Below are 18,208 nucleotides of genomic sequence, written 5' to 3'. Positions count from 1 at the left end.
AGTTTTATCAGGATTGTATTGCTGCAAAACCCCAATAAATTATCACTGAAAATTAGAGAGGGTGTTGAGTTTTTGTGTACCCTTTCTTGGGCATCTATCGCTTAACTAGTACAGTACATCTCAAACTTTTGGAGTTTTGGGTTATATTTATTCCACCACCTTCCCCCAATCTTTCCCACTCTTCATCCCTCCAAATGTGTTGGGACTGTAACTCGGAGAATTGAAAAGTTTTTGATTGCTTATTCTGGGAATTATTGTCCTGAAAATCTGGAAGTCCACAGGTTAGGGAAAGCTTGCATGATGAATGGAGATATTTTCAGGCAGGTGAATCCAACCTATTACTAAGTGCAGAAGTCAGACGTCTCTGCTTCATTGGAATGTTGTTCCCATTCTTCCAGATTTGTCACACCTTCCAGTGGAGAATTACTTTATGATTTTGAAAACAAGGGTGCTAGTTCATAGGCAATAAAGGTGTGACTTTAGAGGCTTCCAGACATTGCTCACAGTTCCTGAATATCCATTATTTCTACTTGATAATGTACCATTAGGAATATAAGTTCCTTAGTAATATCAAGATAGATATTACCTACAGTGGCTGGCTATGTCTCTTTGGGGTTTTGGGCTGATATTTCTTGTCATCGGTTATGGAAATAAGTGAGGAACTGAACTTGGGACCTTTCAAATCCAAGTCATATCTTTCTTACCAGGTCTCAACACTTCATTAGCTATCAAAATGTACCCTTTAACCATGAGGTCAAGGAAGAACTTCTTTCTTTTCTTTCTAGCTCTAAACTTAGAACTAGGAGGAGGAAGAAAATGACCCCTCCCCCAAATAGCTGAGTGGTGGAACAAGGCAGTGATTTGTTTTACATCCTCCTTCTGGTTTGGAGTTGAGTTGCATTGGCTTGTTCTGTTTCCACAATGAGTGGACACACCAAACTTATACTGTCATCAACTGACTCTTTTAAGCTAGAACAGGGAGTCAGAAATGCGTCTGCTTGTTTCTGCCTCAGTGTCCAACCAGTGCTTGAAGCATCTTTTTTTAAAATTGTTTTTATTAAAAGATTTTACATCTGGAATAAGAAGTACATTCAAAGAAAAAGATATAATAAATATGAAAGGTGAAGGGAAGGGAAGGGAAGGGAAGGGAAGGGAAGGGAAGGGAAGGGAAGGGAAGGGAAGGGAAGGGAAGGGAAGCAAAGGAAAAAGGCGATAGAAAGAAGAAAAAAAATAAAAGAACAGAAAACTTGAAAAGAAATATAAAGAAATGGCTTCTAATCTTCCTCTCTGAGGTTATACATACAATTTTAATCAAACCTCTCTCTCCCTAAGGTTGCATCATAATTCCCTTCTTTCTATAACCTATTGTTTCTATTCATCAAAGCTATAAGTCGCAAACTCATTTTCTTTTTTACACAAAAAGTCCATAAGGGGTTTCTAGTCATCGATGAATGTCAATAATGACCTTTCTCTAATCAAAGAAGTCAGTTTGGCCATCTCAGCAAGTTCTGTCAATTTCACCAACCATTTCTCTATGGTGGGTAATGCTGAATCTTTCCATTTTTGTGCATATAATAATCTCACCACAATAATCATATACTGAAATAATCTTCCATGATTCTTTTCTAACTGTGTATCCATTAGTCCTAAAAGGAAAAGTTCTTGCTTCAATTGAATATCAGTCTTTTAAATCCTCTGCATAAATGTGTGTATTTGAATCCAATTTTTTTTAGCTTTTTCACATGTCCATTTGGAATGCCTTTATACATTCTAGGTAATTTATCTGGTGGCATGTACCAACAATACATCATTTTATAAAAATTCTCCTTAACATCTTAACATAATGTAAATTTCAACCCTTTTGACCACATATTTTTCCATTGATTCATCTGTATAATATAACCAAAATTCTCAGCCCACTTTATCATACATTCTTTAACCTATTCTTCTTCCATTTAAAATTTCAACAAAAGTTTATACATTTTAGTAATTACATGTTCATCATTGGTACACAATTGCACTTCAAATTCTGCCTTTCTGTGCTCCATACCATATGTCTTTTTATACATTTTAAATCTTTCTTGATTTAATTTTATATTCCCTTGGTGATTCTCCAATAATTCCTGGTACATTAACCATTTGTCTTTGCCTGTTGTTTCTCTTCTGTAAAATGCTTCTTGTGCTGAGATCCACAGAGGTGTTTTCGGGCACAACCTGGGTTTATATCTATTTCATATTCTCAGTATGGCACATCTAATAAAATGGTTTTTAAAGTCCACATAAACTTTATTGTATCATAAATATCCATGCCATCCAGACATCAGGTTGTGCCCTTCTAACCCATACGTTCATCCAAACCAAACAACAAGCTGCAAAATACAATTTCAAATCCAGTAAACCCAATCCTCCTCTTTCCTTTGCATCTTGTAACATTTTTTATTTAACTTGTGTTTCTTTTCCTTGCCATACAAATATCTTTTTGCCATTGCTTGAATGGTACATCAGCCCCTCCTAGTTACAGGTTCAGATGCCTGGGGCTTATTTTCACTCCTCTGGTGGTAAAAAGTTTGTCAAACCATGACCTTGGTGTTATTTTATGTACTTCAGTTGGTGTATGACTAAAATTGCTTCTTCTTTTCCTTTCTAGGCTAACTTAGTAGCAGCATTTGAACAAAGTCTGGTAAACATGACATCCCGTCTCCGGCAGCTGGCAGAGACTGCAGAAGAAAAGGTGAGTCATTAGGGAAGAGAAGAGAAGAGAAGAGAAGAGAAGAGAAGAGAAGAGAAGAGAAGAGAAGAGAAGCAGCAAACAGTCATTTTAGCTCTCCTGTTCAAAAACAGTTGTTTCTACTTCTCAGGACTCTAGATGGTGAAGGAAAAAGCAGAAAATTATAACAATTATTTGGATCCCTTGAGAAAGTGATATTAGACAATGTGATCCAAGCTCAGCTGAAACCAAAAACTTCCAGTATGGGAAAGAAAACCATCTGCACTTCTGTGTCTAGAGACTTGAGTCATAGAACCTTCAGCTTTTTCTTACATAATAATTTGTTCTCCAGTGTTGGGTATTCATTAAAAATATTAGTTTACACTTCTACAATGGGGTGAATTACTACATAAAAAGGTAAAGATTGACTTGAGTTGAACTCTAGTAATTGCCTGGGTGGATCTATGTAGTTTTCTTGGCCACAATATGGAAGTGGTTTGCCATTGTTTTCTGAGATTTTTTTTTTTTTCAATTTCCCAGTCTAGTCTGTAGCCCTGAGATTTTCTAGTGGTCTCTCATCTAAGTCTTAACCAGTCTGTCTTTGCTTAGCTTTTTCAAGATTAACCAAAGTCAGCCAGATATTGCCACTTGCTGATGCAATTTACAACTCAGGTGGTTCAATGTGCAGACTTAAAATAATTCCAGAGTAATTAAGATAAAACAGAAGAAAATTAATCAGTCTTGCTTATTTAATATCTGTCTGATCAGGATGAAATTTAGTAATGAAAAGCCTAGAATACCTTAGGCTGTTAGGGATGCACAGCTGTAGATGTTGGAGAGATTAGGCAACTCATCCTTTGGTGGTTTTTATTTAGTGTTAGTAGATGTTCAATTTTCTGATAACTCTCAGAACTGTAGAGGCAGCCAAGAGTAGACACTTTTCAGATTTTCCTCAGTTTCTTAGAATAGGGTTAGGTAGTCTAGAGGATGTAACCCTTCCTGTCTTTGGTGGGTTTTTGCCCCAGTCACATTACCATAATTGTTGTCTTTAAAAAACACAAAAATAAGTAAAATTGGCATATTAATCCTTTCCCCATGTTTAACATACCTGCTTTACTTAAAAATACCTACTTCAAAAACCAAGGCAAAAAAAGAGGTCTGTTCCCATTGTAAAATTTCTCAGCACTATCCTCAGAAAGTTAGACCACTCTTCACTTAAAGAAATACTAGGTTGGTATTGTTTTGAGAAATTAAAATCCTGAATAGATTCAACTTCTTTGCATTGTTTGGAGTATAAAGCTTGGAAAAACCTTAAGGGCTTTTCCCTAACATTACTCAGCAGAATTTTTAGTAAAAGAATAAAATTCAAGGCATTAATACATTATGCAATGTCTTCCAGGACAGTGAGTTGTTGGACTTGCGGGAAACTATTGATTTCTTGAAGAAGAAGAATTCAGAGGCCCAGGCTGTTATCCAAGGGGCCTTGAATGGAACTGACATTACACCCAAAGGTGAGCAGAGTGGTTGGCACACATGATCCTTGGGGATATTTTTATCTGTATCTTCTCCATGATGGATTTGGTGTATATGTGTATATATATCTGTATCTGTTGATGCCCAATTCTGCTAGGCAGCAGGGAAAGAATACATATCTTTCTCCAAATATCAATTCATGATTTTGAATGCTTATAGCACTTGTACATCTCTTTCCCTATTATTCTCCACTTCCCTGTTCTGTGTCTGAGTTGGTACCTTTTAGATGAATAAGCTGATTTGTTTTCATGTAAAATTCTAATCTTTCTGAGATAATATTAAATTAATGGGAACAAACTATACAGAAGAGACATGGAATTTTTTAATTTGCTTCTTTGTTTTTATACTTAACATAGTTTGAAGTTGAGACTGAAAAATGGACAGATGTGACCATGCAAAAGTACCCAAGTCTATAAGTACATTCTAAATGTGCATTTTCTTTTCCTTCTTGTCCAGAACTACGAATCAAGAGGCAAAACTCATCAGATAGTATATCCAGCCTGAATAGCATCACTAGCCATTCTAGCATTGGTAGTGGCAAAGATGCGGATGCCAAGAAGAAGAAGAAGAAAAGCTGGGTAGGTCAAGAAAGAGGTGAAGCCAGAGGAACTGAATTCAGTTCTACACTATATGAAGATGAAACCCTGTAGTGTCTTGTCAGAATAGATAATAGAATGGTTATAGAATAGAATGGTTATAGAATGGTACCATGGTTATTCTAGGATTCTTGCCTGTAGAAGTAGCAGTACCTGCTTGGAGAAAGTATTTCTTACAGAATGTTAGTTTGTATTATTTTGCTCTTGAACTCAGATGCAAAACTGCTCTCTACAAGAGGCTTCATCCGCTGCTAAGTGATGGCCCGTGAAGTATGCCAATCGTATTTAATTATGATGGCCCAGCAGATAAATGGTGATGATGTCCATGTCATTATGCAGTTTTTATTAAAAAAAACAAACACATGCACTTAAAAGGTTCCTGATATGCTCCATGATTTTTCTGCCCACCCACTCCCATCCCTTATCTGGAGATAACTTTTAATTATTTGATGTTTTTCTGTTCTCATTCCAGCAGTTTGTTTTGAGCCAGGAATAAGAACAGAAAAGTGTCTTAGTTTTTCAGGCTACTCTTTAAAAGAAAAAAAGAAGAGTAATTGAACTGAAACATTTTTGAGACATAGAGAACAGTGTGCAATTATTATACTTAAAGAACTGAACTTTTTAAATAGATTGCATCACAACTGTTTTTTGCATGGCAAGTTACTACTTGTGCTGCTAATGTGAGTCCTTATTTTTCTGTATGTTAACCTTACAGTTCTGCTACTTCCCACTGTTCTGAGGAGAGCTCTACCTCCTGCTCTCTGCTCAGTATGTGTGTCTTCCCTTTAGGAAGGCTGGAATAGGCATCTGCTCTACCTCTATGTGCTGAACATCCCTGCTTCTTTTGGGCAGGGAGCTCCGAGCTGAGTGCATGATTAAGTCTTGCTGTATTTTTTTTCCCTTTTCTTCCTTCAATGCTGATCTACAACACTTTTTTATTTTCAGGTATATGAGGTAAGCTTGGAACTTCCCTTCCACCTTCTCCCTAGTCCTTTCCTTATGTTTTACTCCTGATTGGTCACTCCATTGTATATGGGACAGCTCAACACTTGTGAAACTAACCATCCCATTTGCTCATATGCTTGCACTGCCAAGTCATGCTGTAAGAGGCCACTGCACTGGGACTGGGGGCAAAGTTTCATATCTGTTGATAATTATGATTTCAAATCTGCCCTGATTCATTATGAAAACCATTATGCTTTTCACAAACTAGTGTGTTTTTAACCACTTCCCATGTATAGTTTGTATTTACAGACTGTGTTCCAGTCTTACTGTATATAGATACATTATACAGTTGTCATAACAGAAGGAAGTATATTTTCAAAATATTGATGAATGCATTTAAGTATCTTCCTTTTTCATCATTAGCAATAGTTTTACAGATAGATGAAGAGAGAGAGAGAGAGCACAAGTTAAACAACTTCTCTTACCTTATGTTAAGGGAAAGTTTCCATTTTTGAAATGATTGCATTACACTTGTGCTGTAATATTATCACCGTGTGAATTTTTTGATAAGTTGTTAAGAATTTTTTGTTGAAGGATATGATAAGTAAAGCTGTTTAAATAAATAATAACAAAGTACCCTCAGTAGTTTAATGATGCTTTTCAAATTCAGTGTAAACTGTGTTTAGGTCTCTTGATATCTAGGCTTATTCAATTTTACTGACCCAGGAACAAGATTCAAAAACTTACAACATTTCCTTCATTTCAGACATTATCAGAAATGTTTCTGCCAGTCAATACCCACCTTCCTAAGTGGTCTTCCATTTTGGAAACCCACCTGTTGTTATTAACAAGGTCAGGTCTTGTTCTTGGAATATCCAGGCAGGATTTCAAGCATCCACAGCTTGCAGCAGGCTGGAATGAGGAAAATGCAAGCCCTAGATCCTAGTAACTGCCATTTGAAGCCAAACAGGAGGGCAGTGCACTGCGATACTTTCCTTCCCCTTTATGCTCCAGAGACTGGCTGGAGGGAGAAAAATAGCATCTGTGATCTGCCCAAAGATTAGAAGTATGATAATTACAGTAAATCCTATTTTCCATTACAGTAGTATCTTCACCCATTACAGTGGCTGTTCTTCCTGCTACTGTCTCAATACACATGTGAATTGATGCCTGTTTTGTGTCTGTGTGAGTGTGTGTATGCATGCATGTTGCATGCTCTGCCTGAGCATGATTAAAATCATGCATTACTTATTCCTTTCAAGAGCAAAGCATACAACTATTTTGCCTATTTTAAAATCTTTTTTATAATATTGATTGAGTCATGACTTCGGAGAGAAAGATCTGCTTCTTCAGTCTCTTAATAGCCAGGCTTTTGAGTACAAGATGAATGAGACACTCACCTTTTAGTTCCCAGTTCTGATGAGTATCTTTCCATTAAAACTAGAAAGTGCTTATATATTCTAAGGGCAAAGGAAGCAGTCTAGCCATATTGACAAATGTGGCATGTCAATATCAGATTTAGAGAGAGATAAGGCTGAAGAATTGACTGTTGAAGCACATTTAGATTCTAAATGTATAAACTCCAGGAGGACAGTGCTTTATAACTGGATAAATTTATAAGCATCACAAGGATCTATTCACACCCTGTAAGCTTAGAACTGTGGCTGTTGTGTCACTCTACAAATACCGCAGGTTATCCTTGACATGATCAGCTACACTGCAAAATGATCTTATAAGTGGGGTCTGATTATTCCTTCCTGCTCCTTCTGTGATTAAGACAGGAAGTAAAATACTCTTCTTAGTGATGTAACTTAGTGATAGAACTAATGTCTGAATGTGTGACAAATGGAGTGCATGCTATCAATACAGTGACTTCTATATGCGTCATGGTGACAAGAACAGAGGCATGAATTCTATTCCTTCTCCCTCTCCCTTTCCTGTTTTTTTATTCCCCAAATAAAGATTTTAATTTTACATTTAAACCTCACATTTTCTCTGTGATAGACCTGTAGCCATACAAAGAATTCCCAAGCACTGACCAAATCCACTGAAGCATGGTGGCTACCACTAGAAGCTTTTGAATGCTCGGACTTTCCTCAATATCATTTGCCTCTGCTTTGAAAAAAGCAACCATGTCATGCAAGGAATCAATTCTGGCATGTTTCTAATGAGCTTGTAACCTATCCAGGTTCTCTTCCTAAATAGTACAGAGAAAGCAGCAGCTCTTGTGACACAAATCTTGCCTACTCCTAAAAATCCAGGTTTTCATCAAGAGATAGTCATAGTAGATTGTAGTTAGATTATAAACCTGTTGTCCACATGCCATTCTCTTCACCTTTATGTTTTCTGTGCATGAGTAAAAGCCTGCCATCATTTGCCTCCTGTTAGAGGCAAGAAATCCTGCTGCTAGAAATCCAGAACACTTTGAATTAATGGTTCTCCTTGTACATTGCACCTTCTATACAAGACGTCACAATGGTAGCAGTTATATGCAAGTTCTCGGTTGATCAGTGCCAATGTTGTTGCTAATTATTGACTCTAGTGCATGTTCAGACATGTCCAAGTTTCATTCTGATGAACTGCCTTGGTTTCCTTCATTAGTGTGTAGAATAAGGTCATTTATTTATGTTCCTATTCAAGCTGCTGTGGTGGGGGTGGCGAGGAGGACCCAGCTCCTATCTGCATCTTTCCTAACCTGCAACAGATACATTATTGCTTTGGAATCCCCAGGTCATACTGGGCTGTATTTCTTTTAAACAAACTTTCTTTCAAACAAACAGAGTTTATATATTTAGCTTCCCTCAAGGACACAGATTTATGGTTTCCAACCATATAAGCAGTCTGGTTCTTTTCATGGTGAGATAATAATAGTGACATTTAGAAGCATTTCACTTCCTTGCCAGGAGCTGACTCAGCTTGAGGCATTTCACATGCCATGAGGTGAAGGGGGAACAAACCTACTTTTGTCAGAAGTGTTCTCACCCACCCCAACCCCTGGCCCAACTTATTTAAATTGGCATGCTTGAAAACAACCAGTATTGCTGCGGAATCCTCTTAAGTCTATTGGTTGGTAGCTTGGGGAGCATAATTAAGATGCACTGAACACAAATTAGATACTTCTTAACCCCTCAACCATCTTTTATATGCTTGCATTCCTATTTTTAAAAGATTGTTCAGTAAAATGGATTTTCCCCCTCAGTGCATGCTTATGGGTGGAATGCATCTTAATCTGTATCTTAGTAATTAATTAAATGCAGCAATCTGTATCTGAAAGAGTATACGTTCTTGTAAATCAGCTGTTGGCTTAGTTAATGTCAATGTTAGAAGCATATTGTCTGGGATATAATATATAAGGTTTTTAAAAAAGAATCAAGGATGCTGAGTGTCCTGAAAAGTATTCAAAATGATTAGAGAGGAATTTGCTTGTCTTAATGAAGACTTTGGGAGGACTTTCATAACCTTTTCTATATCTTTATTTTCCTCTTCAGTTAAGGAGCTCTTTCAACAAAGCTTTCAGCATCAAAAAGGGTCCAAAATCTGCCTCCTCCTATTCTGATATAGAGGAAATTGCCACCCCTGACTCTTCAGCACCATCATCCCCCAAACTGCAACATGGATCCATGGAGACAGCTTCTCCTTCTATCAAATCTTCTAACTCCTCTTCTGTAGGCATTGATACCACTGAGTAAGTCCAGCCTCCAACTCTATTGGAAGCAAAAGAGGAAGGCACCTGTGGGCAGTTCGGTATTTGGAGAAACATTAATTGCTATGTACGGACTTGCCTTTTAGCCTTTCTTTTAATGTCTTTTCATTCCCTATGCAGACTGTTCCAGACCAATGAAGAAGAACCTGAGAAAAAGGAGGTTTCAGAATTACGCTCAGAGCTGTGGGAAAAAGAAATGAAACTGACTGACATTCGTTTGGAAGCCCTAAACTCTGCCCATCAGCTGGATCAGCTGCGTGAAACTATGCACAATATGCAGGTAGGAATGGTGCTGTGCAGAGTTGGCGTGATGGGTCAGACTGCAGTTTTACATTGCTATAGAGACCAATTTCTGAGTGCCTGTTGTGTGTTTTCATGGAACAGTAAAACAACTGCGCGATACATTTCCTACATTACATGCAGCTGATACTGCTGATTTTATTTTTATTAGAGGAACTACAATGTTTGAACAGTTGTGCACAGGTTATTGATCCTTAAACCTTTTGATTAATTTCCAAATTCCTTCCCCCAGCATAGAGATTTTTAAAAAGGACAAGAGCCTCTTTAGTGCCAGTAGAGGCTCTTTTTCTATTTTTAGACTCACCATGGTCACAGTGTGGGTCACTGCCCCACATAGTTCTTGAGATTAAACAATAAATAGGGTCAAATGCACACTGCATAGCTAACATAATGTGTTCTTTGAGCCATTTACTATCCTAATAATATTCCAAACAGATATATTGTTTCAGAACAAGTAAAAATAAAAAATGATGGAGAGAAAGAGAGAGAGAGAGAGCGCGAGCACGAGCAGGAACTAGGCTGTGGTTTTGGACCTCAAAGCAGTTTTCTTTTGCTTAAGAAAAAGACAGGAAATCTCTGCTGTCTTCTTTATGGCTTAACTGCAGGTTGGACATCAGTGCTAATGTACCAAATAAAGTTCTGCCAAGCACCCCCTCTCTGGCAGAAAAGAAATACAAAAATTATATTTGGTTGTAAAGGCCTCTTTTTCCAGTGGCTCACGCTTAGGGTTTCCTGTTGAGTCCTTGGTCTCTGGAATCCATAATGTTGGTTGCCAGGTACAATTCAAGGTGCCTGACATAGGACCTGGATATCGTCAGGACTGGATTGGTTTTGCCTGTCTAATAAGGTCCAACAGAGCAGTTCCCTTCAGTTCACTTCATTGAGAGATTGACATCTTCAGGGGTGGGTTAGGCAGTGGGGCTTTTCAATTTCCCCTTCTTTAGAATAGCTTTCCCACTAAGATCAGGAGAGCCCCTCTCTTCCTGGGTTTCAGAAGGGCCATCAAAACTGGCTTTTTCAGCAGGAATGTTGCAAGTGGCTTCTTCCTTGTAATCCAAGTGTAATGGATATAGAGTTTTATTTATACCAGTGCTGTGTTCTGTATTTTATTGTTATTTGTGGTTTTAATTCCATAGTTTTTAACCACATTTACATAAATAAAGTGTATGAATGGCTCAGATCATTTTTGATGGGAGTGGCATATAAGTCCTCTAAATAAATGAATACGTGGCTCAAATGAATGTTGTTATTGTTATTAGGCATATTATCCCAGCCATTGCTCTTTGTCCATTTCCTTTAGCTGGAAGTAGATCTATTGAAAGCTGAAAATGACCGGCTAAAGGTGGCACCTGGGCCATCATCTATCCCAAGCCATGTTTTGAGTTCATCTGCTGCATCTTCCCCAAGGCGCTCCCTAGGACTACAGCTGAGTCACTCTTTCAGTCCCAGCTTAACTGATACAGGTAAGAAAAGAAAAAGGGAAAATAGGAAAAGGAGGACCACCAAACTACTGATAGCAACTTACTTTTTTTGCAGAAAAAAATCATTATAATCAGAATCATTATAATCTTCTCCTGTTGTTGTTGTTGTTTAATGGTCTGTGTTTAAAAGATAGAATCAGGACTGGCTTGTAGGGGAAACAGAGGGTAATCAGTGCTATACAAAGTCTTGTTTACATCAGGGAGGGTGGGACATTTGGTAATTAGGGGTGTGCACAAAATGGAAATTTTCTTTTGAACCCATAACAACTGGAAACCAGCTGTTCTATGTAAGAAATAGCTCACTCACAAACCATTTTGCACATCCCTATTGGTAATATACACAGACCAGGGAGGCTAATTGGAGAAATTGGAGTCAGTGCCAATGTATATGCCTTAATTTCTTTTGAAGTGAAGGCAGAAAGAGAAAGGGGCTATCATCAATTGAGCAGCAATTCTTTTTTGGATAGTAAGAGTTCTTCTTCCCCCAAATCCTCAAATCATGAGGGCTTTCTCTGTGAGGTCTACTAAATTCAAATGAAACAAAACAAAGTTCTCAGATGTCCCATCAGATTTTGGAAATAATTTTTAAGGTGCCAGAAAGAAACCTACTTCCTGGACTTAGGAGAGGGGAAAGAATGAATAGAATTTTTAGTGGACAAATATGATGCAACTTACTCAATTTCAGTCAGTGACAGGCAGGATTTCTCAGCAATTAAACTGAGGTGACCATCAAATATAATGTGCTTGAATTTTGAAATGACAGATTAGTCCTTCTCTCAAGAATTAGGCTTTGCTTTCAAATTCAACACTGTATTGTAGTGAGAAAACTATGTTTGTGAACAATACTGCACACATGCAGTAAAGCTGAATTATAACCTATCCTTCTCTTTCACTTAGATGGGATGGTTAAAATCACAATATAATTTGATGACTATTTCTGTGACTATTCCCCTCAGGCAACCTTTTCATGGCTAATCTGAAAAACCTAAGTAGGGTTGGACCTAGTTAGTACTTGGATGGGGAACTACCAAGAAATCCAAGGCTACAGAGTAGACTGTGAAGTCAAAAAATATCCTGGAAGAAGATAGTGTTAAACTATCTGTTTCTGTTATCAAGAGAGCCAGTTTGGTGTAATGGTTAAGCTGCTGGACTACAAACTGGGAGACCACAAGTTCTAGTCCTCTCTTAGGCATGGAAGCCATCTGGGTAGTGACTCAAAGGAGACAAAGGTGAAAGTTGTAAAAGAAGACAACAGAGCTTACTGAAGGTGCTTGCAAAAGTTCAAGTATATCCACCCTATTTGGGAAGTGCCTTACCTAAGTTTCAAATGAAGGGGCAGCTTCTATGCCTTTATCAAGCTGGAATGGATTCTCTCCTTTCACCTGCAAAGTACCTTGAATGACAAAATATGTGGGAGTTTTCTCACAGTAAGCTGTAGGACTCCAAAGGAAAGGAAATTTTTAATGTTGACAACATGGATAGCACTGTACTGGTAACACTATCCTTTGCTTTAATGTCTGCTTTTGTGCAACTTATGTACCACATCTGTCTTTTCCAGAATTGTCACCAATGGATGGCATCAGTGCTGGCACCCAGAAGGATGAGGTGGTACTGCGAATAGTAGTGCGCATGCCACCTCAGCACATCATCAAAGGAGTAAGCACCATCACAAATAGGGGGAGGTCACTATTTGGAGCAGAGTCTCTCCATGTGCAACAGATTTGGGTTAGAGGATATGACTCTAATGAGATGATCCTGTTGCCACTGTAAACAGCCCCAGCCATGTTGTACCTCTGATTTGGCTTCTAGGACTTGAAGCAGCAGGAATTTTATTTGGGCAGTAGCAAAGTAAATGGGAAATTGGACTGGAAAATGCTGGATGAAGCTGTCTGTCAGGTCTTCAAGGTAAGATGCTAATTAATGGCAACCTTTTTGCTACACTTCCATCTTCACAAACTTTATTTCAAACACCTAGAGGACTGAATTTAGGATTCAGGGATTCACACCTCAACCTTATGTTACTTCCTCTTCCTGGGCTTTAAGGACAGAACTTTAAATGCTAACTTTCCTGCTGGCCATCTTCTATAGTACTAAGTTTAAAAAAATCTCAGAGTAACAGAGCAATGAGAAAGAGAAATGACAGAGAGAAAAAGATAAGAAAGACTTAATAAAGATAAGCAGAGTTGGTTCTCTCTCTCTCTCTCTCACACACACACACACAAACACACGTCTGTCTGTCTGTCTGTCTCTCATTTCTTCCTTGCCCATTGTATGGCCAAATGAGGGGCTGCCCGCTGCAGTTTAATCCTTTGCATAAGGAGGTTAATTTAACCAACGTCTCTTCCCAAGCATGGCTCTGAGAATAATACAGTGAACATATGAAAACGGCTAAGATTTTCTAGCTGTGCACCTTTAAATCACATTTCAACACATCAGCCTAAGGAGGGCGGTTCATCTGCGCTATCAATCTTTACCATTGCAATTGAAGTTATTGCACATATTAATGGAAAATATATCTAAACGATCATTATTTAACCAAGTCCACACTATTCAAGTAGAAAAAGAAGGTACTGGTTGGGGAAAATGCAAAAAATATATATATTTTTTAAGAAATAAAAAGCAAAACAACAAAATGCATTCTTAAGATAATCCAGTGAAGGCTGAGCGTGCTCAGTGGCCACAGAATGTTGAGTGCCTGACAGCGGGAACTGGAAAGCCAGGAGAGAGAGGACAGTGGGTCAATGAACAGAGTACACAATACTGCAGGAGAGTTGGGGGTTGTTGCTGCTTTTAGTCCCATCTGTAGTGGCAGTTATTATTTATCTTTACACCTGACCTTATTTCTAAGGAGCACACACATTCTCCTTTCCCCCACTGTATCCTCACAACAGTTAGAGATAGGATAAAAAGCAGTTTTAAATGTTTTAAAAAGCAGTATTCAAACTAGTATAGGGTTACATCTTGTTCTGGAGCGCGACTGAATGGAAAACCTCCTTTCCTTTGTTCAGGACTATGTCACCAAGATGGACCCTGCTCTGACTCTGGGGCTCAGCATTGAGTCTGTCTACGGCTACAGCATTAGCCATGTTAAAAGAATCTTGGACATGGAGCCACCAGAACTACCTCCTGCCCGCCGGGGTGTAACCAGCATTGCTGTGACTTTGAAAGGTACTGCTTTTTCCACTGGTTCTTAACTGTTTATCTCCAAATGGCTGACAGAGAGGAAAAAGCAACAGGATTAAGAGAGCTTCTGGAAAGCACTTGTAATTCTGGAATTAGGTGATGATAGGGGATGATGATTACTGCAACACTGTAGTATTATGCTGTATTGATTATACACAAAGATTTGTATTTGTTTGTGTTATAATAGGTATTATCTCTGGTTTTGGTATTAGGTTGAAATAAGTTTCAGATTCAGGATCCCTTCAGGTCATTACTTAGTCTAGCATTTCTCAAACTAGGGGTCTGAACAATTGATGGTAGGTTACCTGAACGCCTTCCTCATAAGTCCTTTTCAAGCAGGCTTACCAATTTGATGCAAAAATGTGCTATTTAAGTGCTTTTCAAAGGAGGAATAATCATGTCTGGTAGATATGAGGCTTTCATGCATATTTCTGACCATCTGGCTGCAGTTAGGAAGAAACTGCAGTGAGCAGTTGAAAACTGCTGCAAAAGGAAGAAGACTGCTCTGGCACATGAGGGACCATTGTAATGCAAAATTGAGACTATGATGTTACGAAGATTTCTTGTAATAGCCATATTCTTGGGTGTAGGTTTGAAAGAAAAATGTGTGGACAGCCTGGTTTTTGAGACTCTTATCCCCAAACCAATGATGCAGCACTACATAAGCCTTCTACTCAAGCACCGGCGCCTTATCCTTTCTGGGCCAAGTGGAACTGGCAAGACCTACCTGACCAATCGTCTGGCTGAATATCTGGTGGAACGTTCAGGCCGCGAGGTTACTGATGGCATTGTGAATACTTTCAACATGCACCAGCAGTCGTGCAAGGTAGGAAACTCTTTTAATTGTTTCATTTCTGAATAGTCACAAGAGCAGTATCTCCTTAACTCAAATCTGCACATAGTCTTCTTCCTTAGCCATAGGTTCCTCTTCTTATTTTAATTGAGGCAATTTATCCTTGATGGAACCATTCATTTTTCACTGCAATTCTAGATTTAATTTCAATGAAACATGCTCTGAATATGTAGGTATAGGACTGCAATCCTATACCCACATGAATCTGTTCTTCCAGCCCTTTGTCATTGTTCCCCTTCAGTGCTAACTAGTGGTTCTCAGTCCTAAGCCCAATACCCAGTGTGAATATTTTTCCTGATGTCCCTGCATTTCTGTACTATAGTGTTTGTGAATATTCTCTCTATACCGACACAGTAACATCTTACTTTCATTATTTTCACCAGGACTTACAGCTTTACCTCTCCAATCTAGCTAATCAGATTGATCGGGAAACAGGGATAGATGTTCCATTAGTCATCCTCCTAGATGATCTCAGTGAACCTGGCTCCATCAGTGAGCTTGTCAATGGAGCACTTACCTGCAAGTACCACAAATGGTGAGAAACTAAGATATATATTGATATTGAACTTGTACTTTTAATAGAGATCCTACCCCCCAAGCTACAGTATGTAAGTTACAAGAATTTACAGGTTATACTGTGATTTCTTCCTGCATATCCTATAGCTAACAATGATAGATTTTTGGCAATGACATGGCTGCCCTATTATTTCAGGCATATGGCATCATTTTCTCTTGAATAACGTTGAACAAGAGAACTTCCTCATCTCTTGTTTTGTGCAGCAGATGGCCAATCTGGCATAGACAGGAACGGTTATAAGTTCCCTGTTCAGGATCACGAAGCAGGTTGTGGCTTGATTTATATAGATCAGCTAATGTCTCAAACACCTAGTAACCAAAATAATTGAGAATACATTTTATTGTGCCCTAGAGCAGTACAATAAAATGTCACACAACTACCAGAAAAGGTTGGCTGTACTATTTTATCTTCAGCATTTCTGTTGAAGTCTGACAGAGAAGGTATGGTCCTATTACTACAAATCACAAGAATCCTTAATATGGAATTGATGGCCCATTCAAGTGTTGTTTTTATAGTTATCATATTTAAAAGTTAGTATCCCACCTTTGTAGACAAATTTCTCATCCAAAAGAATTTAGTTTAACTTACCTAAGATCCTTAATATAAGGCAACTTCCTCTACCAGTGCCTCATATAATTATTAAAGTAATTTCAGCTCTATTTAGAAAATATGTTCTTTTATCTTGAGCAGATCCTATCATAGCTGAGACAGTGAGTGTGAGGCAGATATGACAGAGGATAAAGCAGCTTCACAACTAGTTTGGTGTAGTGGTTAAGGCATCAGATTAGAAACCAGGAGACTGTGAGTTCTAGTTCCACCTTAGGCACAAAGCCAACTGGGTGACCTTGGACCAGTTGCTCTCTCAGCCCTACGAAGGAGGCAGTGGCAAACCACTTCTGAAATCCTGCCAAGAAAACTGCAGGGACTTGTCCAGGCAGTTGCCAGGAATCAACGTTGACTCAAAGGAAAGGCACCAAAAAAACCAAAACGAAACAAAAAAGCAAACAATCCAGCTCTGTTGAAAGTGTTGGAAGGTCAGAATAAAGAAGTTCTGAACATATTGTGAGCCACCTAGAGTCATTATATGAGATAGGCAGCCATATAAGTCCTATAAATAAGTAAATAAAATAAATGTTCCCCCATCCAGAATGCAAATGCAACATATTGAATTTTCTTTCTCTTCCCCATCAGCCCCTACATAATTGGGACAACTAACCAGCCTGTCAAGATGACTCCAAACCATGGCCTCCACCTCAGCTTCAGGTAATTGCCACAGAAATGACTATTTGGAGTGTCTCTTCTACCCTATCAAGTTCAAGGATTTATATTTGGAGAGTATACACAGTATGTACCTTGTTCTGTGGGGTGAGGAAGATGTAAAGTTCTTTCTCTTACTCAGTATTTTGGCCTAGAAGAGAAATGGAAAAGGATCATTTGCTTGGGATGAGTACTTTCCTGTTTTTGTCATGACAAATATGTCTTGTCATGTTACCCTGTAGGATGCTGACTTTCTCCAATAACGTGGAGCCCGCCAATGGCTTCCTGGTCCGCTACCTGCGTCGGAAGCTGCTTGAGTCTGACAGTGATGTCAATGCCAATCGGGAGGAACTACTACGTGTGTTGGACTGGGTGCCAAAGCTCTGGTATCACCTCCATACCTTCTTGGAGAAGCATAGCACTTCTGACTTTCTCATCGGTAGGCCTAAGTTTGTCACCCAGGAAGCTGAAATAAATATCACCATAAAATTGCATGTTATTTCAGGCTGTTTATAAAAGAGGGGTTAAGATATTGCATGCAAGCTTCAGCCTCTCATTTGATTTCCCTGCAGTTAACTAAGTTTTCTCCCAATCAGTGGTGAGAAAAAAGCAATATGCATATGCTTAGAGTCACTCCAGTTGTAAGGACAGTTTTCTGGATTATTCTGCTTTATTTGCTACATTTCTGATAGCCATATTCATTATTTTTATTTTCAGATTACTGTTGAAAGTATTTTTGTGGGGCTGGGCAATAGTAAATTTAACAAATTTTAGGAAGTAAGCTTATCCATTTAACTATAGGCTTCTTTGAGGTATTCAGGAGGCCAAAATGTCTGTAAGTACTGCATTCTAGATCTGAATGGCAAATCCTAAATGCCAAATTGCTCCTCCCTGTAGGTCTTAGGAACTAGAAATGAATGTCTTTTTTAAAGAGTAAATATATACCATAGGGCCTCCTCTTAGCCATAGCCACTATGATGATGCAGTAATCCCTTAAGACCAAAATGTTACATGGGTCTGATGTTCCTCCACTGGCTAGTAGTTTATCTTCCTCTCCTTACTGTTTTTTCCAG

The 18,208-nt window shown here is 38.5% G+C and overlaps 1 protein-coding gene and 1 long non-coding RNA gene across 9 annotated transcripts in view; one reads left to right on the top strand and one right to left on the bottom strand.

The window, feature by feature from the left end:
- The window catches only part of NAV1 (neuron navigator 1), a 297,342-nt gene that overhangs the window by 262,464 nt on the left and 16,670 nt on the right, over positions 1-18,208 (top strand). For all 8 annotated transcript variants that reach the window (XR_015798556.1, XM_088154273.1, XM_088154270.1 and 5 more), the window contains 13 exons: positions 2,648-2,731; positions 4,107-4,218; positions 4,697-4,818; positions 9,270-9,466; positions 9,605-9,764; positions 11,085-11,247; positions 12,824-12,921; positions 13,075-13,170; positions 14,274-14,433; positions 15,039-15,274; positions 15,685-15,836; positions 17,070-17,141; positions 17,378-17,574. Coding sequence is in view for 7 of the 8 variants with exons in the window: in XM_088154273.1 (XP_088010399.1) it covers positions 2,648-2,731; positions 4,107-4,218; positions 4,697-4,818; positions 9,270-9,466; positions 9,605-9,764; positions 11,085-11,247; positions 12,824-12,921; positions 13,075-13,170; positions 14,274-14,433; positions 15,039-15,274; positions 15,685-15,836; positions 17,070-17,141; positions 17,378-17,574 (1,849 nt within the window). In the remaining variant the exon portion in view is untranslated. The remainder of the gene's footprint in view (positions 1-2,647; positions 2,732-4,106; positions 4,219-4,696; positions 4,819-9,269; positions 9,467-9,604; positions 9,765-11,084; positions 11,248-12,823; positions 12,922-13,074; positions 13,171-14,273; positions 14,434-15,038; positions 15,275-15,684; positions 15,837-17,069; positions 17,142-17,377; positions 17,575-18,208) is intronic.
- Positions 847-17,481, bottom strand: LOC112541434 (uncharacterized). The gene is made up of 3 exons (XR_015798557.1): positions 17,371-17,481; positions 17,231-17,286; positions 847-2,717 (listed from the first exon to the last, which is right to left on the bottom strand). It is a non-coding gene; the product is annotated as an uncharacterized LOC112541434 (long non-coding RNA).

This window comes from Python bivittatus, unplaced genomic scaffold (genome assembly GCF_059951505.1).
Source record: "Python bivittatus isolate LINGU-HERP-01145 unplaced genomic scaffold, Pbiv_v1 ctg000700_np1212, whole genome shotgun sequence".
Lineage (NCBI taxonomy): Eukaryota > Metazoa > Chordata > Lepidosauria > Squamata > Pythonidae > Python > Python bivittatus.
This window is presented reverse-complemented; position numbering and strand designations above follow the sequence as displayed.